This window comes from Chrysemys picta, chromosome 12, assembly GCF_011386835.1.
Source record: "Chrysemys picta bellii isolate R12L10 chromosome 12, ASM1138683v2, whole genome shotgun sequence".
NCBI lineage: Eukaryota > Metazoa > Chordata > Testudines > Emydidae > Chrysemys > Chrysemys picta.
The window spans coordinates 45,389,924-45,407,999 of record NC_088802.1 but is presented as its reverse complement, the minus strand read 5'-3'; the positions used below and the strand labels follow the sequence as shown (position 1 = coordinate 45,407,999).

Below are 18,076 nucleotides of genomic sequence, written 5' to 3'. Positions count from 1 at the left end.
GAATAGTCTACTGTGCTCATCACTATATCTGAGTGCTTTACAGATATTAAGTAAATTATTTTCACAACACTCCTGCAAGGTGTCTGGTTGTGGTGATATTCCCATTCTGCAGCTGAGGAATTGAGACACAAAGAAACAAAGTAAAAGAGATCACTAATTTTGAATGCCCAGCTTGAGATACTTGGAACTTAATAATTTTTTTTTAAGAGTACTTAGCATTTTGTCAGCACTTCATATGTTCAAGATGCAGCTCCCATCAACTTGGGCTACGTTGTGATCCTCCACTCTTCTGCAAATCAGGTCCCTCAAGTTGCATATCTGGAAATTGAGAAACATGATTTGATTTAATATGCCCAGCATCACGTAGCAACTCTGTGGCAGAGCAAGGAAAGAATCCTGTTCTCTAGGATTCATTTAATTGCCTTAACCACAACAATATCCTTTCCCTTCTTGTATTTATCAGCCTTATTTACTATACTATACGCTGTCTGCTGCAAATAAGGCAGAGGATATATAGACAACTGCCTTATTTACTCCACAACTCTGATTCATTTTCCTGAGCACCATCCATCCTCTGCACTAATTGAAGCAGAGTCCTGGAGACAATAGAATGTGATCATATAACTACAGACTGTATCATAACACACATGCACTAGGGGGTCTTGTTAAGGTTTCAAAAGGAATCTGAATTTTAGCACATTATAACTTCTGAAGGCTTGAATTTTCAATCTTAATGCTCTTAACATAATAAAAATCTTGCAGAACCATACTGACTTCCTCGTGTGATGGAAGAGGGACCACAGCACAGATGACTACAACTTCATCCAGTGGAGTAACTGGTAGCAATACTAAGGGCTTGTCTACGCTACCGCGTGGGGTCGATCTAAGATACACAACTTCAGCTATGTGAATAGCATAGCTGAAGTCGATGTACTTAGATCTACTTACTGCGGTGTCTTCACTGTGGTAAGTCGACAGCTGACGTTCTCCCGTCTACTCGGCTTACGCTTCTCGTTCCGGTGTAGTACCGGAGTCGACGGGAGAGTGATTTATCACGTCTATACTAGATGCAATAAATTGATCCCGCTGGATTGATCGCTGCCCACTGATCCTGTGGATAATGTAGACGAGTCCTCAGTCATATCTATATAGACCAGCCACTAGAGGAGGCTGAGATGTTTCTTTTGCCAGTGGATTTCAGTTATTTGCTTGACAGCAGAGGAATGTTGGGACTTTTCTTTTGTATTATATGGGCGAGTCCACTCTAGTGTTTAAAGACCCTGGTGTCCCTACCTTCTTATGTTCCATTCTCCCTGCTCCTTTCCACCTCTGCACCTCTTCCCTCTAACCCAGGGGTCGGCAACCTTTCAGAAGTGGTGTGCCAAGTCTTCATTTATTCACTCAAATTTAAGTTTTCGCGTCCCAGTAATACATTTTAACGTTTTTAGAAGGTCTCTTTCTGTAAGTCTATAATATATAACCAAACTATTGTTGTATGTAAAGTAAATAAGGTTTTTAAAATGTTTAAGAAGTTTCATTTAAAATTAAATTAAAACGCAGAGCCTCCTGGACCAGTGGCCAGGACCCGGGCAGTGAGAGTGCCACTGAAAATCAGCTCGCGTGCCACCTTCAGCACGTGTGCCATAGGTTGCCTACCCCTGCTCTAGCATGTCCATCCCTCTGCTTCTCACTGCTATGTATTCCTACTTCTTTCTACTTTCTGGGCACCAGCAGGAAGCATTGGGAGCATAGGAGACAGTCTCCCCGCTCTCAGTTCTGGGTCCACAGTATCTTGTGGCTGTAGAGAGAAATGACAAGTAAAATAGTGCTCAGCCCACTGGAGCATGTCCAGTGCAGACGGAATCTTCTGAGATTTTTACATTTACCCTCTAGTAAATATGTACTGAGCATGGGCAAATGACTGTTTGCAGAGGCTTATAACTTGGTGAAATGTAGGTGGATTTTTCCAATGGACAGCGAAACGCACCTTTCTGAATTTCAATCATAAAGGTGCTAGTGTTTCTTAACAAAATGGTTGTAAGAATTTAACACTGGCAAACTGTATTTTTCCCTAGCCTCATTGTCAGAAATGACTGAGTTGTTTTTGCTGAAATTTTTAAGGAATTTTAGGCTGAGGCAGACACATGCATGGAAAATTTTAGTCTGAACAGTTAGTTTGGCATAGTTATAAATGACTGAAAAGTATTTTATAATGGAAAGTATTAGACAACCTCAACTATAGGACTTTCTGCTAGCTTTGCCTATATTGTGACTAGTTTGCAAGTAAAATATTTGTCCGGTCAGCCTGCAAACTCAACTTTCAATCGGAAAGCCCCAAACTGTTATTTCTAGCTCTTACATCACCAATAAAGATTTTCCAATTGAAGCATGAAGCAGTCCACGGCCTGGGTTTCAGATGCTATACTGACACCCTTAATTACTGAATGTGGGAGAAGCTTTACTCAGAGTTCCCCTTGTATGTCATTGGATTCTGTGGAGGATAGACATCTTTGTTTTGTCCTTTGGGCAAGTGGGCTCTCCCATGCTCAGTTATGGAGGCTTTTGGAATAAGGAGGAATCAACTTGTGGTGTGGTTGATCTTCGAATTCACTGAGTAGGTGGGAAAAGCAGCTGTGCTTCTTGGGAACAGTGGAACATTCTGTGACAGTAGTGATCGTGATGGGATATTGGACCTACTTTCTGGCAGCTGTCTCCACCTATGGAACTTCTTCCCACCAGAGCTCAACACAAGTACAAATCTTAGTGGCTTTAAGACCGAAAGAAAGACTCATCTTTCTGCCATAGTTTTCTCACAGTGATGATCGTAATATAAGCTGTTTTGCTGAAGAGAGTGAAAGAAAAGGTACCAAATAGAACCCATATTTGCTTATCTTGTTAATCTTATAGTTACTGTGGTATAAATACCTAGATAGGCTATCTGTCAACAGGAATAGATGCTGAAAACATCTGGTCCCCTTTTCTCTTAAAAGCTTGTGTACACACAGAAATTGCACCCATTTGGGCCTAAATCTGTTAAGTTAAACTAGTTTGTGTGTGTGGACTCTCATCGCTTAAAAATGGTGTTATCAGTTTAGTTTATACCTGTAAATTTACAGGCACAAGCTAAATGAGTATAAGGCCTAGTCTACACCTAAACTTAGATTGACCTTGCTGCATTGCTCAGGGATTTGAAAAATTTGAGACACTGTATGACATAGTTAGGTTGACCTAAACCCCACTGTAGATGCACGTAGGTTGATAGAAGAATTCTTCCGTTGACCTAGCTGCTGCCTCTCAAGAGGGTGGATTTACTATAGTGACAGAAAAGCCCCTTCTGTCACTGTAGTAAATGTGTACTATAGCCGTAGCACTTGTAGTTTAGACATACCCTCAGGGCTGGTCTTCACTGGGGGAGATCAATGCTGCTGCAATGGATGCAGCAAGGATTGATTTAGTGGGTCTAGTGAAGACCCACTAAATCAATGGCAGAGTGTTCTCCAGTCGACCCAGGTCTCGGAGAAGAGTGAGGGAAGTTGACTGGAGAGTGACTCCTGTCGATGCAGCGCAGTGAAGACACTGGGGTAAGTCGACCTAAGCTACGTCGACTCCAGCTACGTTGTTTCACATAGCTGGAGTAGCGTAACTTATGTTGAGTGAAGACAAGCCCTCAGTGACCATGCGCAGTTGCACTGGTTTAATTAAATCGGTATAAAATCAGATCATTGTTTGGTCTGCACTTAAGGGTTAGGTCAGTACAGCTATATTGGTCAGGAGTGTGGGGAAAAAACCACATGCTTGACTGACATGTGCCAACCTAACTCCCAACATAGACACAGCTGTATTCACAGAAGAATGCTTCTGTTGATGTAGCTACCATCATTTGAGGAGGTCATGTTCCAGTACTGGCGGGAAAAACACCTTCGTCAGTGTAGGCTGTCTACAGTACGAGGTTATGCTATTACAACCAAGCAACATAGCTATGCTGGTATAGTCTCTGTAGTATAGGACCCATTTGGCCCTAAGACGTATTGGTACAGCTTTGTGTGTACACACCAGGCCTAAGTACAATAATGTTCTAAATACAAGAAATAATTCCAAACAAAATATAAAAATTTGTGATTGCTCACTGGGGGGGGGGGGGGAACTTATGACTTATGTATCTTCATCATTGTTAATTTTCAAAACCGATGAAGGTGGCAATAACCTAAAACTTTTTGATACTTCCAGTATAAAAGGAACAGAGCAGTCTGTGTTAGCAAGTTTTCTACTGTCTCAGATACTGATGTTTGGCACTTACTGCTCATATCTCAACGCAGCTGCTCTATATTCACATGATCTTATTTGCAAGTCTCTGGTTCTTCTCAAACTTTGCCCAAGGCTTCATTTACTAATCTTTGAGGGATTCATGTATATGTTAGTGTGAACGCAGGAGTATAATTCAAGAAGCCATTTAGCTCCTGACTATTGTATTTCTGATTATTTAGGAAGGTTATATTTAGATAAAGGTGCACCATAATTGTTACTAGGCCCTGGAGCATTTGGGAAGATTCTTGTCATTAAGATGTCAACTTGAAACTAAGTGTGTTAGCCTGGAATTGCCTTCACACTTTTGATTACATAGCAATTTTCTTGGATGTGATACTGTTTCATTTCATATGAAATGAGTAGAGGCTCCTGCTTTTCTGATTGGTAACTCTTTGAAGATGATACTATGACTTTCTGCCGAGATGAAAGTACTTCTGTGCTAAACTGTACTCTCGCATACATCTCTAGTGTAAACTTAAGCTTTGGCATAGAAGTATTGCATAGTGCAAACATAATATAATCCCCCCCTCTTTAGTAATGTTTGACTGCAGATTCTTTTTTTTTTTAAGATAAGACCATTAACACACTGAAAATAAATTGGGTTTTTACAAACGTCCTGCCTTTTCTTTGTACTTTGTGATTTTTGAATACACAAATAAGAGAGCCTCCTTAATCATTCTTCTTGTTTCTGAAACCTCTTCCCTATTATGGGAATGTTCCCATGGCACTGAATGTAAATCTGGCCCTAATTATGTCTACTGCAGAAAACATTTATTACCTGTGTCTGAAATCCTCTGCAAGGCCCAAATCATGTTATGTTTTCTTTGACAATTGAGCCACCCTAGATATCTGTGTTACTGTTTTGAGGCAGTAGATTTTGTGTAATCTAAGTTATCCACCATTAACTGTCCCGTATGCTTTCATCATACTAGAAGCAATTTTTGTAGAATTAATTATTCACTTTATCCATTGTTTTAACTATAACTCTGCAATTTAACTCTTGTCCATAAGATCTTGGCCTGATCTTAGAGGCTTACTCTTAAGAAAAATTACAAATCATGCTTGCTTAAGTGATATTTCCAGTGATACATTTTCATATTTAAACTCTAATTTAATTTAATGTTTACACTGAGGCTGCCTTGATCTCCAATCAATGACTAAATACTGGAATTTTAGGCAATAGCACTGTTCCCTAATTGCTCATAACAGTTAAATTAATAGGACTGCATATAGTATATTGCGGTATTAAAAGCTCTTGCTTTTTGTACTGGAAGACTTTCTGCAGCTAACACTTCATGTGAATTTAAGAGCCTAGATTTTGTGGGGTACAATTTCTTATTAGAATGCATGTATTCATAAACCCTGAGAGCTGCTGCTTTAGAACACAAACCTCATGAAGCAAATATCACATTGCCTAGTTCTGTAGAAAATTGATTAAACTCCATTGTGCAACAAAGTAACTGCAAAACGCTTGGGTCTTCAGAACATTCTTGTTGAGCACTAACTTAAAAAAAAATTAAGTTTCGGTCTAGAATTGCAGCAATAGAAGCTGAAGTCGTCTTTGCAATATATTGGGTCACAGTTAGTTACAGGGCAATTTTCTCCCTGCCTGTCATATCCATTGTCTTGACAGTGTAACCTCCCCTGGAGGAGCCAACCCCGTAGTGCAGTGAGGTAGTTAGTGCCATGCCATTCAACTCTTGAACTGTTGCCAAGTCTGGTACTAGTGGGCCTACCTGGAATGGCTTTGTGGTTTGATCCCCCACTGTCTCTAAGAAATTAATGAAAACCACCTACTAACTTCACGTAAATTGCAAAACTGGACATGGCCAAACTCTGGATATTACTCACTTGAACTTGAGCAAGGCATTCAACCTGTATTAAAAAAAATAGTTATGTAGGACCAGAAAAGGATGAGGATCCAGCTGACACGGTCTTATAGCATAACTTTATCAACTTAAAATGTTTTCTAGAAAAACCTTGTTTTTTGTTTCAATATCAATCCGTTATTTGAGACAACAGGCTGGCCTGTTTAATGTAGTTGTTGACTTACTGCACCCAGTGGCATTGATTCTTCGTCTGTATTCTGTGGAAATCGATAGCCCACTAGATGGAGCAGAGCTCCAGTTAGAGAGCTCTTCATAGGAGTCAGTCACGTTACAGAACTGGAGACACAAATGTAGTAGAAAATCAGAACAACATAATGGATCAATGTGCTTTACACTCTGCTCATGTGAAGCCTATTAATAAAACTAATTAAGAGGGGGGGGAAGGTTTTAAAGTTAACTAGTATTAATCATAAACATTACTTGACCAATATCAGAACTGACTTATTTCCCAGGGGAAAGTTAACAATAAAAGGTTTAGCTGCTGCCCAGGCCTGATAAGCTACAGATTTGTTGAGGATCTCTAGTTAAATTTTAGACTGCCTTCTAAATGTTGCTTATCAAAAACACTTCACTTGCTGTAGTTGAGTTTCTTACAGCAAAGGGTGTGTAAGATTTTAAATGTCTTTCTGGGTTTTACATTATGGCTTGTTATGGTAACCTGGCTTCTTTTATAAAGTTAATGTACTGTAGTTTTAGCATCACTGTTCTCCTGGTATTGAGCTCTTTTAGAAACAGCAACATTTTGTATCGTGATTCCATTCTTCACTCTGTTTCCCACCCTACCCCCCCATTAGTGTTATCCCTGCTTCTGCCCACTATCTTGTCCTTTTTTCACCCTATAGTCATTGTCAGGATGCTCCATTACTTTTGGATGTAGGTTGGCTAAACAATGTGGTAGATTCAAGTTGTTCTGGCAGAAATTGTCTTTGCCTGTGTCTTGAGTCTAGCTCAGCGGGCTTCAATTCTTGGGCATGGGGGGATCCTAGAGTGCTACTGTTATATCAACATTAAATGAAAATAACATGGATTTTAGATGACAGCTTATTTAAAAAATTTCACTGTTTGTCAAGTTTAAGGATTTTCAGTGATAGTTTCTACTCAATCAAATTGGGAACTTAGTGGGACTTAAAGCAATATTAATGGACACATTACTGTCTAAAGGTAATGGATGTCTGTTCATTTTATGGGATTCTGCAAGCAAAAAACTGAATATATGCACATTGCTATTTACTCTAGTTTCTCAGGAAACAAATATTTCTGTAATCTTGGAAGTCTAAATCAGCATATTGTCAATTTTAAAAACTTTAACTGCAGTGTAGAACAAGTATTAAATGTGAACTATTTGAAGGTGGATAACCTCTTGCCAAGGAACTGAGTTTACTGTTTGTCTTAAACAGTATGTTTTACAGTCAGATTCTGTCTAGCTTTCTTATTGCTCTGTAGTTAAACGCTTGTGTTGAATCAATTTAGTTTTTCCCTGCCAAGGTTGGGATGGTCAGCCTATCAAGTAGTCACTAAAGAACGGGTGTTCTGTATCTTTTAAAGTTGGTGTGAGACATGCTGTTAGGGAATCAGTTGAAGGAAGACTTTCCAAGGAGAACCTTCAGAATGGGCTTAAGTGTCATGCAAGTAAGGCCCACTAATAAATGGGATCTCTTTGCCCTGCCTACACAGCAGGAGCTGATAATTCCTCTTGAGGAGGCATCTGATCAGTTGGATTTGGCTTTCTAGCAGGTTTGTTTCTCTTTCTCCCCCTTAGGCTAATCAGCAGTTTGAGGCAGAGGACAACAAACAGATGGAGGGTGTTCCAAACTTGGCAAAAGCCATCAAACTTGGGAGGTAAGCTCTGATTTTTGAACAGGCAGGGCAGGCAGCTTTTATTGCCTAATCCTTCATACTTGTTCTCAGGATGGAGGTGGAAGTTCCAAATGCTTCACCTCAGTTTCCCTTAATACTTAATTTCCTGTTTTGAGGCTTGACTGGTTCAGTTTGAGATGAACTGGATAAGTTAAATCAAGGAGGCGTAGGTTTTCATATGGAGTACTGGTATTTCAGATCTTTGGATACTATTTCACTGTGTGCTGTATATCAGATTGCAGATGGGCCTTGAGCGTATGTTTAAAGTGAACATTTTCTCTCATGGAAGCTTTATTTTTCCAATGGAATCTGTTTTCTTTTCAGTCTAGTGTTCTGACTTTTTGAATATTTACAGCTTGGTTTACATACAATATTCAAAGCTGACTAATATTTGTATAGGTTTCAGAGTAGCAGCCGTGTTAGTCTGTATCCGCAAAAAGAAGAACAGGAGTACTTGTGGCACCTTAGAGACTAACAAATTTATTAGAGCATAAGCTTTTGTGGACTACAGCCCACTTCTTCGGATGCATATTTGTATAGATGCAGAACTTCATTGAGGATTTAGAGCTCTGTATAAAATTGAATTGTCTACACAACAAATTAGTTTAAAAAAAAATTACTTCCTTAAATTGATCAATGAGGATTCTTCCACTGTTCAGGATAGTATTTTTCAATGTGAAAACACCATTTAAATGAACTAGGTAAGGTGTTATTTAGTAGGTGTGTATTGTACCTGGAAAGATTGAACTTTTAGAATCTACTCTGCACTATTGCAAAATCAATATTGAACTTGTAATGTGCTATGACAAATTGGGCTATAATGAATTTGGAGGGCATTCAATTAACTTCACTAATACTAATTTTTTCTGAAATTGAGATTGGTGATATGCAAGATCTGAGAAACTAGACTTCAATCTATGCTGAATATTAAACAATAGAAGTAATTGAAGTAAAGGACTGTTTCTTTGTGGTTAAATACAGATTAAGTCTGACGAAAGTTGCTCAATTCTTGATGCTCTGGCTGTCTTAAATGGCAGCAGATAATGATCTTGCCAAGTCATCTTCTTAAAATACATGTGAATGTAATTATAAATAAGGCCAACTGTTAGACCTCTCCCTTCATCTGAATAGTTATATTTGGCTAATAGGAAAATTGAGAATGGATTTGTTTCCAGCAATTTAAGTATTTATTTCAATGAAAGGACCAAAACAAGTTGTTTTTAATCTCTGCTTGAAATTTTCTGTAGGCTTCCTTGACCCCACCATCCTTGTGGTGATGTCTTTTAAATATTTTTCTAGCCAGAAATAGGGGTCTGAGACATTGGATTGCAAAAGGAACTTTTTCAGTTGCTTTACAATCATTTCTTTAATATAATTTCAAATTTCTACCCTTTTGTTTTTAAATCCCTTTCCTGTGAGGCTTTAGGCTGTCCCAAATGGCACTATAGTTAGCCTATCCCCAGCACTGTGCTTTGCTGCACTTAGTGGCTGTGAAGTAGCATAGACTAAAATGAGTGTTACCTGGGTGATTTCAGACTTCTACTCTGCTCCATGTGCAAGCTGAGCAAAATGAAAATGAGGCAACCTTCAGACTTAAATTAGTTGCGCTAGTGGTATTCTTGCCAATCTAAAGAGCTTTGTGTACTGCCATCTAGCCTATGGCTGTGGTGATGTCCTGTTTCTCTTGGGAATAGGAGACCCATTTGTAAGCCCATATTAATTGCTAAGCTTATGTTTCTTTTTTGGACCAGGTTCTGATACCCTTACTCAGTATCTTAGAGTTTTATACTGTTGTTTATCAGTGTTGTATCTGAGCATCGTCTGTATAAAATTTGATAGCAATAATGAAGTCCCTAAAGGATTCAATGGAGTATCTGATTCTCCCTTTTTAAGTAAAATATCTTGGGATTGGGGGTGTTTTGAGTTTTGTTTTGCTTCATTGGCTTCTTTTACGGGGTTGTTGGTTTGTGGGAGCGGGGTGAGTTGTCTGAGTAGATGGGATTGTGGGTGTTGTCATTCTTGCTATAATGAAAAGGCTTTTTTCTATTTAAAAAATAAGGGGGGGGGGGAAATGTTGCTGTGTTGGCTAAAAGATGGACAGGTTCCTTTCCTCATTCCAGGGTTTGCCCATTTTTCTTCCCATGGCAAGGGCTGTGTGCTCCCATTTTCCCCCCGCTTTCCCCCCAGGGACTATGCACACACCGTCATTTGTCCCCTCTCTCCTCCCCCCCCCCCCCGTTTTTCTTTCTGTTTGGGTGATAAGTCATTCAGGATATCAAAATGTTCAACTTTAATGGGAGGATGGACTGAAATGAGGTTGGGAGTATTATTATGCTGGAATGTTATGCAGGTTTTTTTGACCTATAGACAGTTGCAGAGGTGCTTGAGGCTATGATGAAAAGCTGGCAGGAGCTTCATATCGCTCATTTTTTCCTCTTCTGGTTTCCAGTTTTTCCCCAAAATTAATAGGGTTTTGGCCATTGATGCCTAGAACGTTCCATGAAATTCTGTCATTGATCAGATGTGGCATTCAAAAGTTATTTCATTACAGACAGAAAAACAGAAAAATGCCATCAAGTTGAGTGTAAGGCTGTCACAAGCTTGACCAGCAAAGCCCAGGATGAAATGCATGAGCAAGAGACTAGACGTTCAGTTGTAGGCATCTTGCTGAGGAAAGAACTGCAGAGGAGATTAGACTAAACCAGAGTTAGACATTTCGGTCACATTGCAGGGCCTTCCTCTAAGAAAATGTTCCCATCACAAATAGAATGGTTATGAAATAAATCTGTGTGGGTGTGCACCCTGGGTCTTTAGTGCCTGCATCTAGTGAAACTGTCACCATAGCTTTAATTATGGAGTTGCCATTCTTGTTAGAATAGACCCAATGAAGGAGGCAAATAGCCTAATTTGGGGTAGTGCTAGGACACCATCAGTGATCTTAAACTATTAACCACAGTAAATTGTGGAAAGCAGATTTTTCTGCTGATTTCATTTAGGTAGGCTGTTGTGATCAAAATGAAGCGTTGGGAATTAGTCTCATGGTTTAACTGTAAAGTGATAGTCTGTAGTCATTTAAATGTGGTATGTGTTTAGGTCACCTCTAGTGAATTCTGGAGGATCATTATGAGCCAGTACTAGTTAAGACATATAAGTCAGAGGACTTAAACTTGTATCAGTGTGTTTTTCTGTGCTAATCCCCAGCTGTGACTGCAGTGAATATAATCTTCTACTCACCAGCACTGGGAAGCAAAATTTTAAACCCAAGCCATCATTAGTTAATATTTAGCATTATCTAGGTCCTGATGCTATTTCAGTGTACTTGGAAACTGTTTCTAAGGAAGGGAACAGGTCTCCCATAACATGAAGCCAATTAGCAATGCTATTTGCACTTCCTGATTTCCAAACTGCTTGCTTGGACTGAGGCAGCTTTTGAGCACCTGAAAAATTTGGCTGTGAGGGCAAAAGGGAATGACCATAAGATCTTTCCTCTTAAGTCCTAAGTCTGCTGATTTGACAAATGTGTCCTATGTATTAGTGACAGGAAAAACTAAGGTGAGCCAGCCTTGCTTGTTTTAAATATTTCTACAGTATCTTTCCATCTGACCAAGGCATAGTTAACTTAGATGGTAAACTGATATGCTGTAGTCCAGCTGTACTAGAAGATAATAGTCCATATAGTCTGATAGAGTAGGCAAAAGTTGGCTTTTCAAATAAAATCGGTTGTTTTTCTCTGGATACTTATCCTAAGCTTCCATGCACTTATCTTCTCTCCCTGAGTGTTCAGAATGGACATTGCCTCTGACTGACAAATTAGAGTCGTCTTATCTGCTTTACTCTACAGTGCATTGATAATTTCTTTAGAAACGCACAGCTAAGCATCTTGCATCCTATATCAAGCCTTTCAAAATTAATGTTCATGTATTTATTGCTATATTTACATTTTAAGGATATATCCTTAATTGCTGCTAAGTTCACTTTAGAGTTCTTGTTCAGCCTGCCATTATGTGGATTAGATTTTTTTTACCGTATTGTAAGATGGGTTCATAGGGGTGTATATATATGTGATACTTTTGAGCAGTTTGATATTTATAGCTAGAGTGCAAAAGGTCTTGTCAAATACCTTAATGTTCTTAGAAGAGCAAGATGAGATTAGAGAATAATGTTGATCGAAGTGCACAGACAGTTGTAGGTTATGGTTACATCTTTTGAATCTATTCAATTTGAACACTTTAAAACTAGCATCTATATAAAGTACCTATATAAAGTATGTCCTATGTGCAAATGTAGAAAATGTGGGGCACTAAAAAATGGTGCATTGAGAAATATTGATGACAGGAGCACGCTGGCAATAGTAGAAATGCACAAATTGCGGAGAAAATATTGGCATAGGTCTTGTGATACTGTGGTGTTTGGCACTGAGTCTATAGCTGCAGACAGATTGGTAACTGTATTGTAAATCATCTTGAGGGGTTTAAACAGGGCAAGTGGAAGAAGAGGACCTCAACTAGAAAATATGGAGCACTTGCCTAAATCAAAAGAATACATAATGTAATATTCTCGCACGTTCCACAAGCAGAAAGTTAGAGTTGTCAAACTTGTAATGGAAGGGGGAAAAAGCTCCACAGCTGAACAAAAGGGGAAAAACAAGACTTTTAGGTAAGGCCTTCAATAAACTAATTGCAAAACAGGGCAAAGTAGACACCAAAATCAACAGATAAGTGTTGTCACTAACAGCTTATATTGAAATGACATGAGTGAACACCGCAGAAGGCCATGACAGACCATTTTGGTTGGAAAAAGGATTTTCTAAGAACCTTCCTAACACTGTACTGAATATTAGAATTAAATTTTTTGTTATATGAAAGTTAGTGTGAAAATTCCAATTACAGTTGAGTTAGGAGCTGAAAGTGTTAAGACCAAGGGTAACCTTGGCTTTATCTACTGAGAGCTGTAGATGATCCTGTACTGGTACAGTACTTTGTTACTTTTCAGATTGGGACAGAAAACATACTTGTTTTACTTCTAGCCCATTTCTAAGTTGAGGGGAGCAGCTGATCAGTTTGGTATATCTTTGACATACCAATAGCATGCAGATTTAAAATACTCCTTTTTTAAAATACTTTGCATTTTGAAAGGTAGCCATAAGGCTTTTAAATAAATAAATAAAAACAACCACCAACAACCAACCAGCATTTTAATTGTGAGAGCTAATTCTAACATGGGCCCGGCTGTTCAGAATTCTACTTCTTATACTAAAAATGTAGTGCAGAGAGAGCATTGAGTTTATAAACTATTTGGAAGAGAAATGTGGTATAGGGATACCATAACCTTGGAGACAACTTGGTCTAAGGCCAGGTCTACACTACAGACCTACATCAGTGTAACTTAATTCGCTCGGGTATGAAAAACCCATCCCACGAGCGACATAAGTTATACCAACCTAAGTGCCAGTGTGGACAGCACTATGTCAGTGGGAGAGGGACATAGCTACCGCTGCTCGGGGAGGTGGAATAATTATGCCAACGGGGGAGCTCTCGCTGATCAGCATAGAACATCTGCACTAGCAGTGCTACATCGGTACAACTGGGCCCCAGTAGTGATTCTACTGTAGTGTCTTCACTAAAGTGCTACAGTGGTGCTGCTGTAGCATATGTGAAGACAAGCCATAACCAAAAAACCCTATCATCTTTAATCTTGTAAATGAAGACTGCACTGATGGCTAAAAAAAATGTTCTAAGTTGTGTTTTAAAAAACTTTTAATTTCAGTACATTTTGTCTTCAAATGTAAACATTCAAAGAAAAATGAAAAGTTTAGTTTTGCATCAACAGGACCATTACTTTAATATACAATGGAGTGCAAGGTTGAACTCTTAAATGTAAGAACTTCAGTTATGGCATGTGGAATACTGTAAGTTATTGCCAAATTATCTAATACTTTAGATCACTGTAATATAGAGTATCTGGTTAATATTTGCTCTGCTTCAGCCATTTAAAACTTTTCAGTGGAGAAATATAGGCTTGATTTAGGCCTGTGAGTTGGCAGCCTGTTTATGTAGAAGAAAAGTTTTCTGGATTCCAAGGCTAGAAGTTACCATTGTGATCATCTTGTGTGACTTCCTATTGGTAATGCCAATAGATAGCTTGCAGTTCTCTTCATAGATGTGACCTCTGAATTCAAGATTAACAGTATAGCATGTGATAGGGTCTCTGTTGCTTCCTACTTTCTCTTGTTATGCATGTGTGAAAAGATCTGAACTGATAGAACTAATATAAACAATTTTCCTGGACAAATTTAACTGGAAATCTGATGATTTAATAGTCGTAACTTGTCGGTGAAAAAATGTGTTTCAGCGCCATATGGCTATTTGCAACCTTTAGGGGAAGGAGTGTGCTTTCTTTAGCTGTAGAAGGGGGAGTGAGAAAGATTTAAGAAGGACAATAATAGAGTTGAATTTCCTCAACTCCATTAAGTGCCCTCTTGCTGCTTGATATCCATCAATTGGAATACCCTGACCTCTGGAGTGACAATTTTGGTCTCTGGAAATCAGACTTTCAGTAGCTGGTATTGTGTCTCCTTGGGTTAACCTTAATTAATTTTTTTTCAGTTAGCAGACTTGAGGAGAGGGAGGCAGAACTGAAGAAAGAATACAATGCACTTCATTCAAGACATACAGAGGTAGGTGTCTAAATACTCTTAATTCATTTTGATATACAATATTTACACCATGTGTCAACTTAAGCTTCCTGTGTACAGCAGTTAATGCCAAAGTGGAAATTTTTTAGCCATTCTAGCTTGCTAAGTAGTGTACACAAAATTCTGTTTATGGATTTTGACATTTTTGTTGCCAACATCCATTGTACACAGGCTCCATTTGGCATTTAGTTGTTTTTATTTGCCATATATGTTTGAGTGTACATATGTTTTCCACAACACTTTCCTTGTACAAAACTATTAATTATATTGACACTTCTCTCATATTCAGACCTTGTTGAAACATGAGCATCCTCAATAGTTCCCATGCCCCCAAAACAATTTTTCAAAGCAAATGTAATGAGCTGCAAACAAATAAATAAAAAGGTAACATAATCCGCTTATTTCTGGTGTTCTGACTGCTTTTTCCACAATGCCAGTGGTTCCACTTTCTTCATTGAGAGTTCATTGACCCTAGGAAATCAACTTGGTGCTGACAACCATTGTCTGAAGAGAGTTTCCCTTCATTCTTTCTCTCAACTGTTAATAGTAACTGCTACTTGAGACGGAACAAAATTGTTCTCAGCGTGGTCTGTTCTTGCAGTTGAACAGTTATAAACCATGTGAAAGAGGCCTGTTACTGAACGACTTTTAGCAAAGGGTCATCTTCTTAGTGCAGGCAGGGATCCTAGCTGGCCCAGTGTTCATGTGTATGTGGGAATATTTCAGTCTAATAAAACTTTAATTTGAGTACATTTAGTTAACTAAATTTGCTATGTTGTTCTGGTATTGAGAGAATCTTACTTGTTGGTCCTCTTATTTTCTGATTCCAGCCCTTTTACTGCTCCTGTTCTTTCTTAGCTCTCCAGCAGTAGTAAATACTTGGTCTTTCAAAGCGAGAGCAGTTCTGTTCTGGCCTTTTCAACTAAAAATATTGTGTCTTGAAACATGACATTTGATTATCTGTAACATTAGCGCAGTTTTCATCTATATGAATGTGTTAGGTGGCGTATGAGGCATCACAACACTGACAATGAGTAGCAGAAAGGGAATGAAAGCTTCACAGGAGCTGGAACCATGATGTTTATGGGCTTTCAAACAGTACAAAACAAGATCTCGACTGTTTTAAAAAAGTCCAAATTTTAAAAATAAAATTCAATTATGTTAGGGTTCTAAAGATTTTACTGACTTTTTTTTAATTTTAAAAGTTTAGGATAAAATTTTCAGATGTGCCTAAGGCCCATATTTTTAAGGGTATGCAGGCATTGCAATGCTGTCTGCAGATATAGATTCCTAAGTTCCTAAATCTCTTTTGAAAATGAGATTTATGCTCCTAAATCAGTTGGGGATTGCAACACTGAGCATAGCAATGCCTAACTATCTTTAAAATTTGGCCCTAGTCTCATTTTCACAAATGATTTAGGCACTTAGCAGCCCAAGTTCCATTGGCTTTCATTTAGAATTAAGCTCCTAAATGCCTAAAGTCACTTTTGAAAATGTTACCCTTGATCTGTTATGTTCTGTAGCTGTTAATTAACCTGTTTTTTAATGTGGAAATTTGAGCCTACAAGTTGTGCACAAAAATTTGAAGTATGTATGATCAAATATAGTATCCTTGAAACTGTATTTTCAGAAATCCATGTTTGTTTATTCTAAATACACGTTTACACTATTGTAGTGTATAAATGTTAATATAGCTCTTGTCTATTGTAGTAGGCTATATATGTATATAGACTTCCATAAAATATTTTTCCCAAAGAAAAATATTTTGTTTAATGCAGAAAAATAACACCCCTAAAGTAGACTTAGTTGAACTTAAAATTGTGAAACAGGAGAAATTGAAACACTACAGGGTAGGTAACTGTTTCTGCAACTAGTTTAGTTTAGCAAAGCTTAGAGCAGGGGTAGACAACCTATGGCACGCGTGCCAAAGACAGCACGCAAGCTGATTTTCAGTGGCACTCACACTGCCCGGGTCCTGGCCACCAGTCTGGGGGGCTCTGCATTTTAATTTAATTTTAAATGAAGCTTCTTAAACATTTTAAAAACACTATTTACTTTACATACAACAATAGTTTAGTTATATATTACAAACGTTTAGAAAGAGACCTTCTAAAAACATTAAAATGTATTACTGGCATGCAAAAACTTAAATTAGAGTGAATAAATGAAGACTCGGCACACCACTTCTGAAAGGTTGCTGACCCCTGGCTTAGAGCATAATGGCTTGAGACCCTAAACTATAATAGTAGTTTGAATTTATATTGTACATTTAATGTAAGGATCTCTGTGCTTTTAAGAATTAGCCTCACAGTACTGAGGTAGACTTGACATACATTTAGTAGACAGGAAAATGGAGAGTGAGTACCCAGTCCTTGTATTATACATCCAAAACCGCTCATTGAAATCCTGAAGCCGACCAAAAAAAAAAAAAAAGGAAGAGAACCAGAAAGAACCAAACAGGAGGGGAAGAGCTGTAGAGAGGAAAAATCAAGACAGGACTGAATGGCTTCTTTGTGGGGATGAGAAAGTAAAGGAAATAAGAGGCCTAACAGGGGAAAAAAAATAGACTAGAAGAGGTGACTTAAGACAGAGCACTGTGGGATCCCATGATGTGGGTTTTGGGAAGTTTTTGTAGCTTCTGAAGTTAAGGGTATGTGAGGAATGCAGAATTATGCCCAGAGGATAATCAGTGGTACAGCTAAGACTAGTACCCACAAGTCTTAATTTCTCCTTTCGTATTGTTACAAGTAGGCCAGACTATCCTTCTGAACAGATTGTGTAGACATCATTGCCTGTTTTTCTGGTTCTGAATAGAAGTTGTCTCCCAGACCGAACCGGAACTTTGATATCTGTTGAGCTGCTGAATTTGAGTTGTAAATTTCTGAACAAATCCTTGGAAATGAATTTCACATCAAAACCAGTTAAATGTCAAATTTTGGCTCGTCTTTTGCTGTCCACAACAGTTTTGTCACATTACTGCCCATTTATGAATATTCCAAGTCTATTCCAGGCTCTGGAGTCGATTGTAGTGGCCACAGACCCTTCTTCATGTCTTAATCCCCTCTGCCCTGTCCTTTCTGCATGTCTTTCCTCCTGCCCTCCTCCCCCATCCCCAATCAAAACTTGTCCCCTTCTGCCCTGTCCCTTTTAACCTATTCTTGTCATGTCTCTCATTGGCCTCCAGTCTTTCCCCTCCCCATACTGGCTCTCAGTCTTCATCTACAGGCTCCTCAAGCAGTCTGTCTTCCACTGCCTCTCACCCAGCTCCTTGACCCAGTCTCTTTGCCCAGCCAGTCCCAGTTTACTTCCCCGCTCCTTGTCAGATCTGTCT

General features: G+C 38.7%; 1 protein-coding gene across 9 annotated transcripts in view; it reads left to right on the top strand.

Moving 5' to 3' along the window:
- Positions 1–18,076, top strand: part of SPAG9 (sperm associated antigen 9) — a 107,350-nt gene that overhangs the window by 17,183 nt on the left and 72,091 nt on the right. For 8 of the 9 annotated variants that reach the window (XM_065562831.1, XM_065562830.1, XM_065562827.1 and 5 more), the window contains exon 3: positions 14,657–14,727. In XM_065562831.1, coding sequence (XP_065418903.1) covers positions 14,657–14,727 — 71 coding nt within the window. Of the gene's footprint in view, positions 1–7,977; positions 8,034–14,656; positions 14,728–18,076 lie in introns of those variants that run through there. The other variant, XM_065562833.1, reaches the window with a different exon arrangement.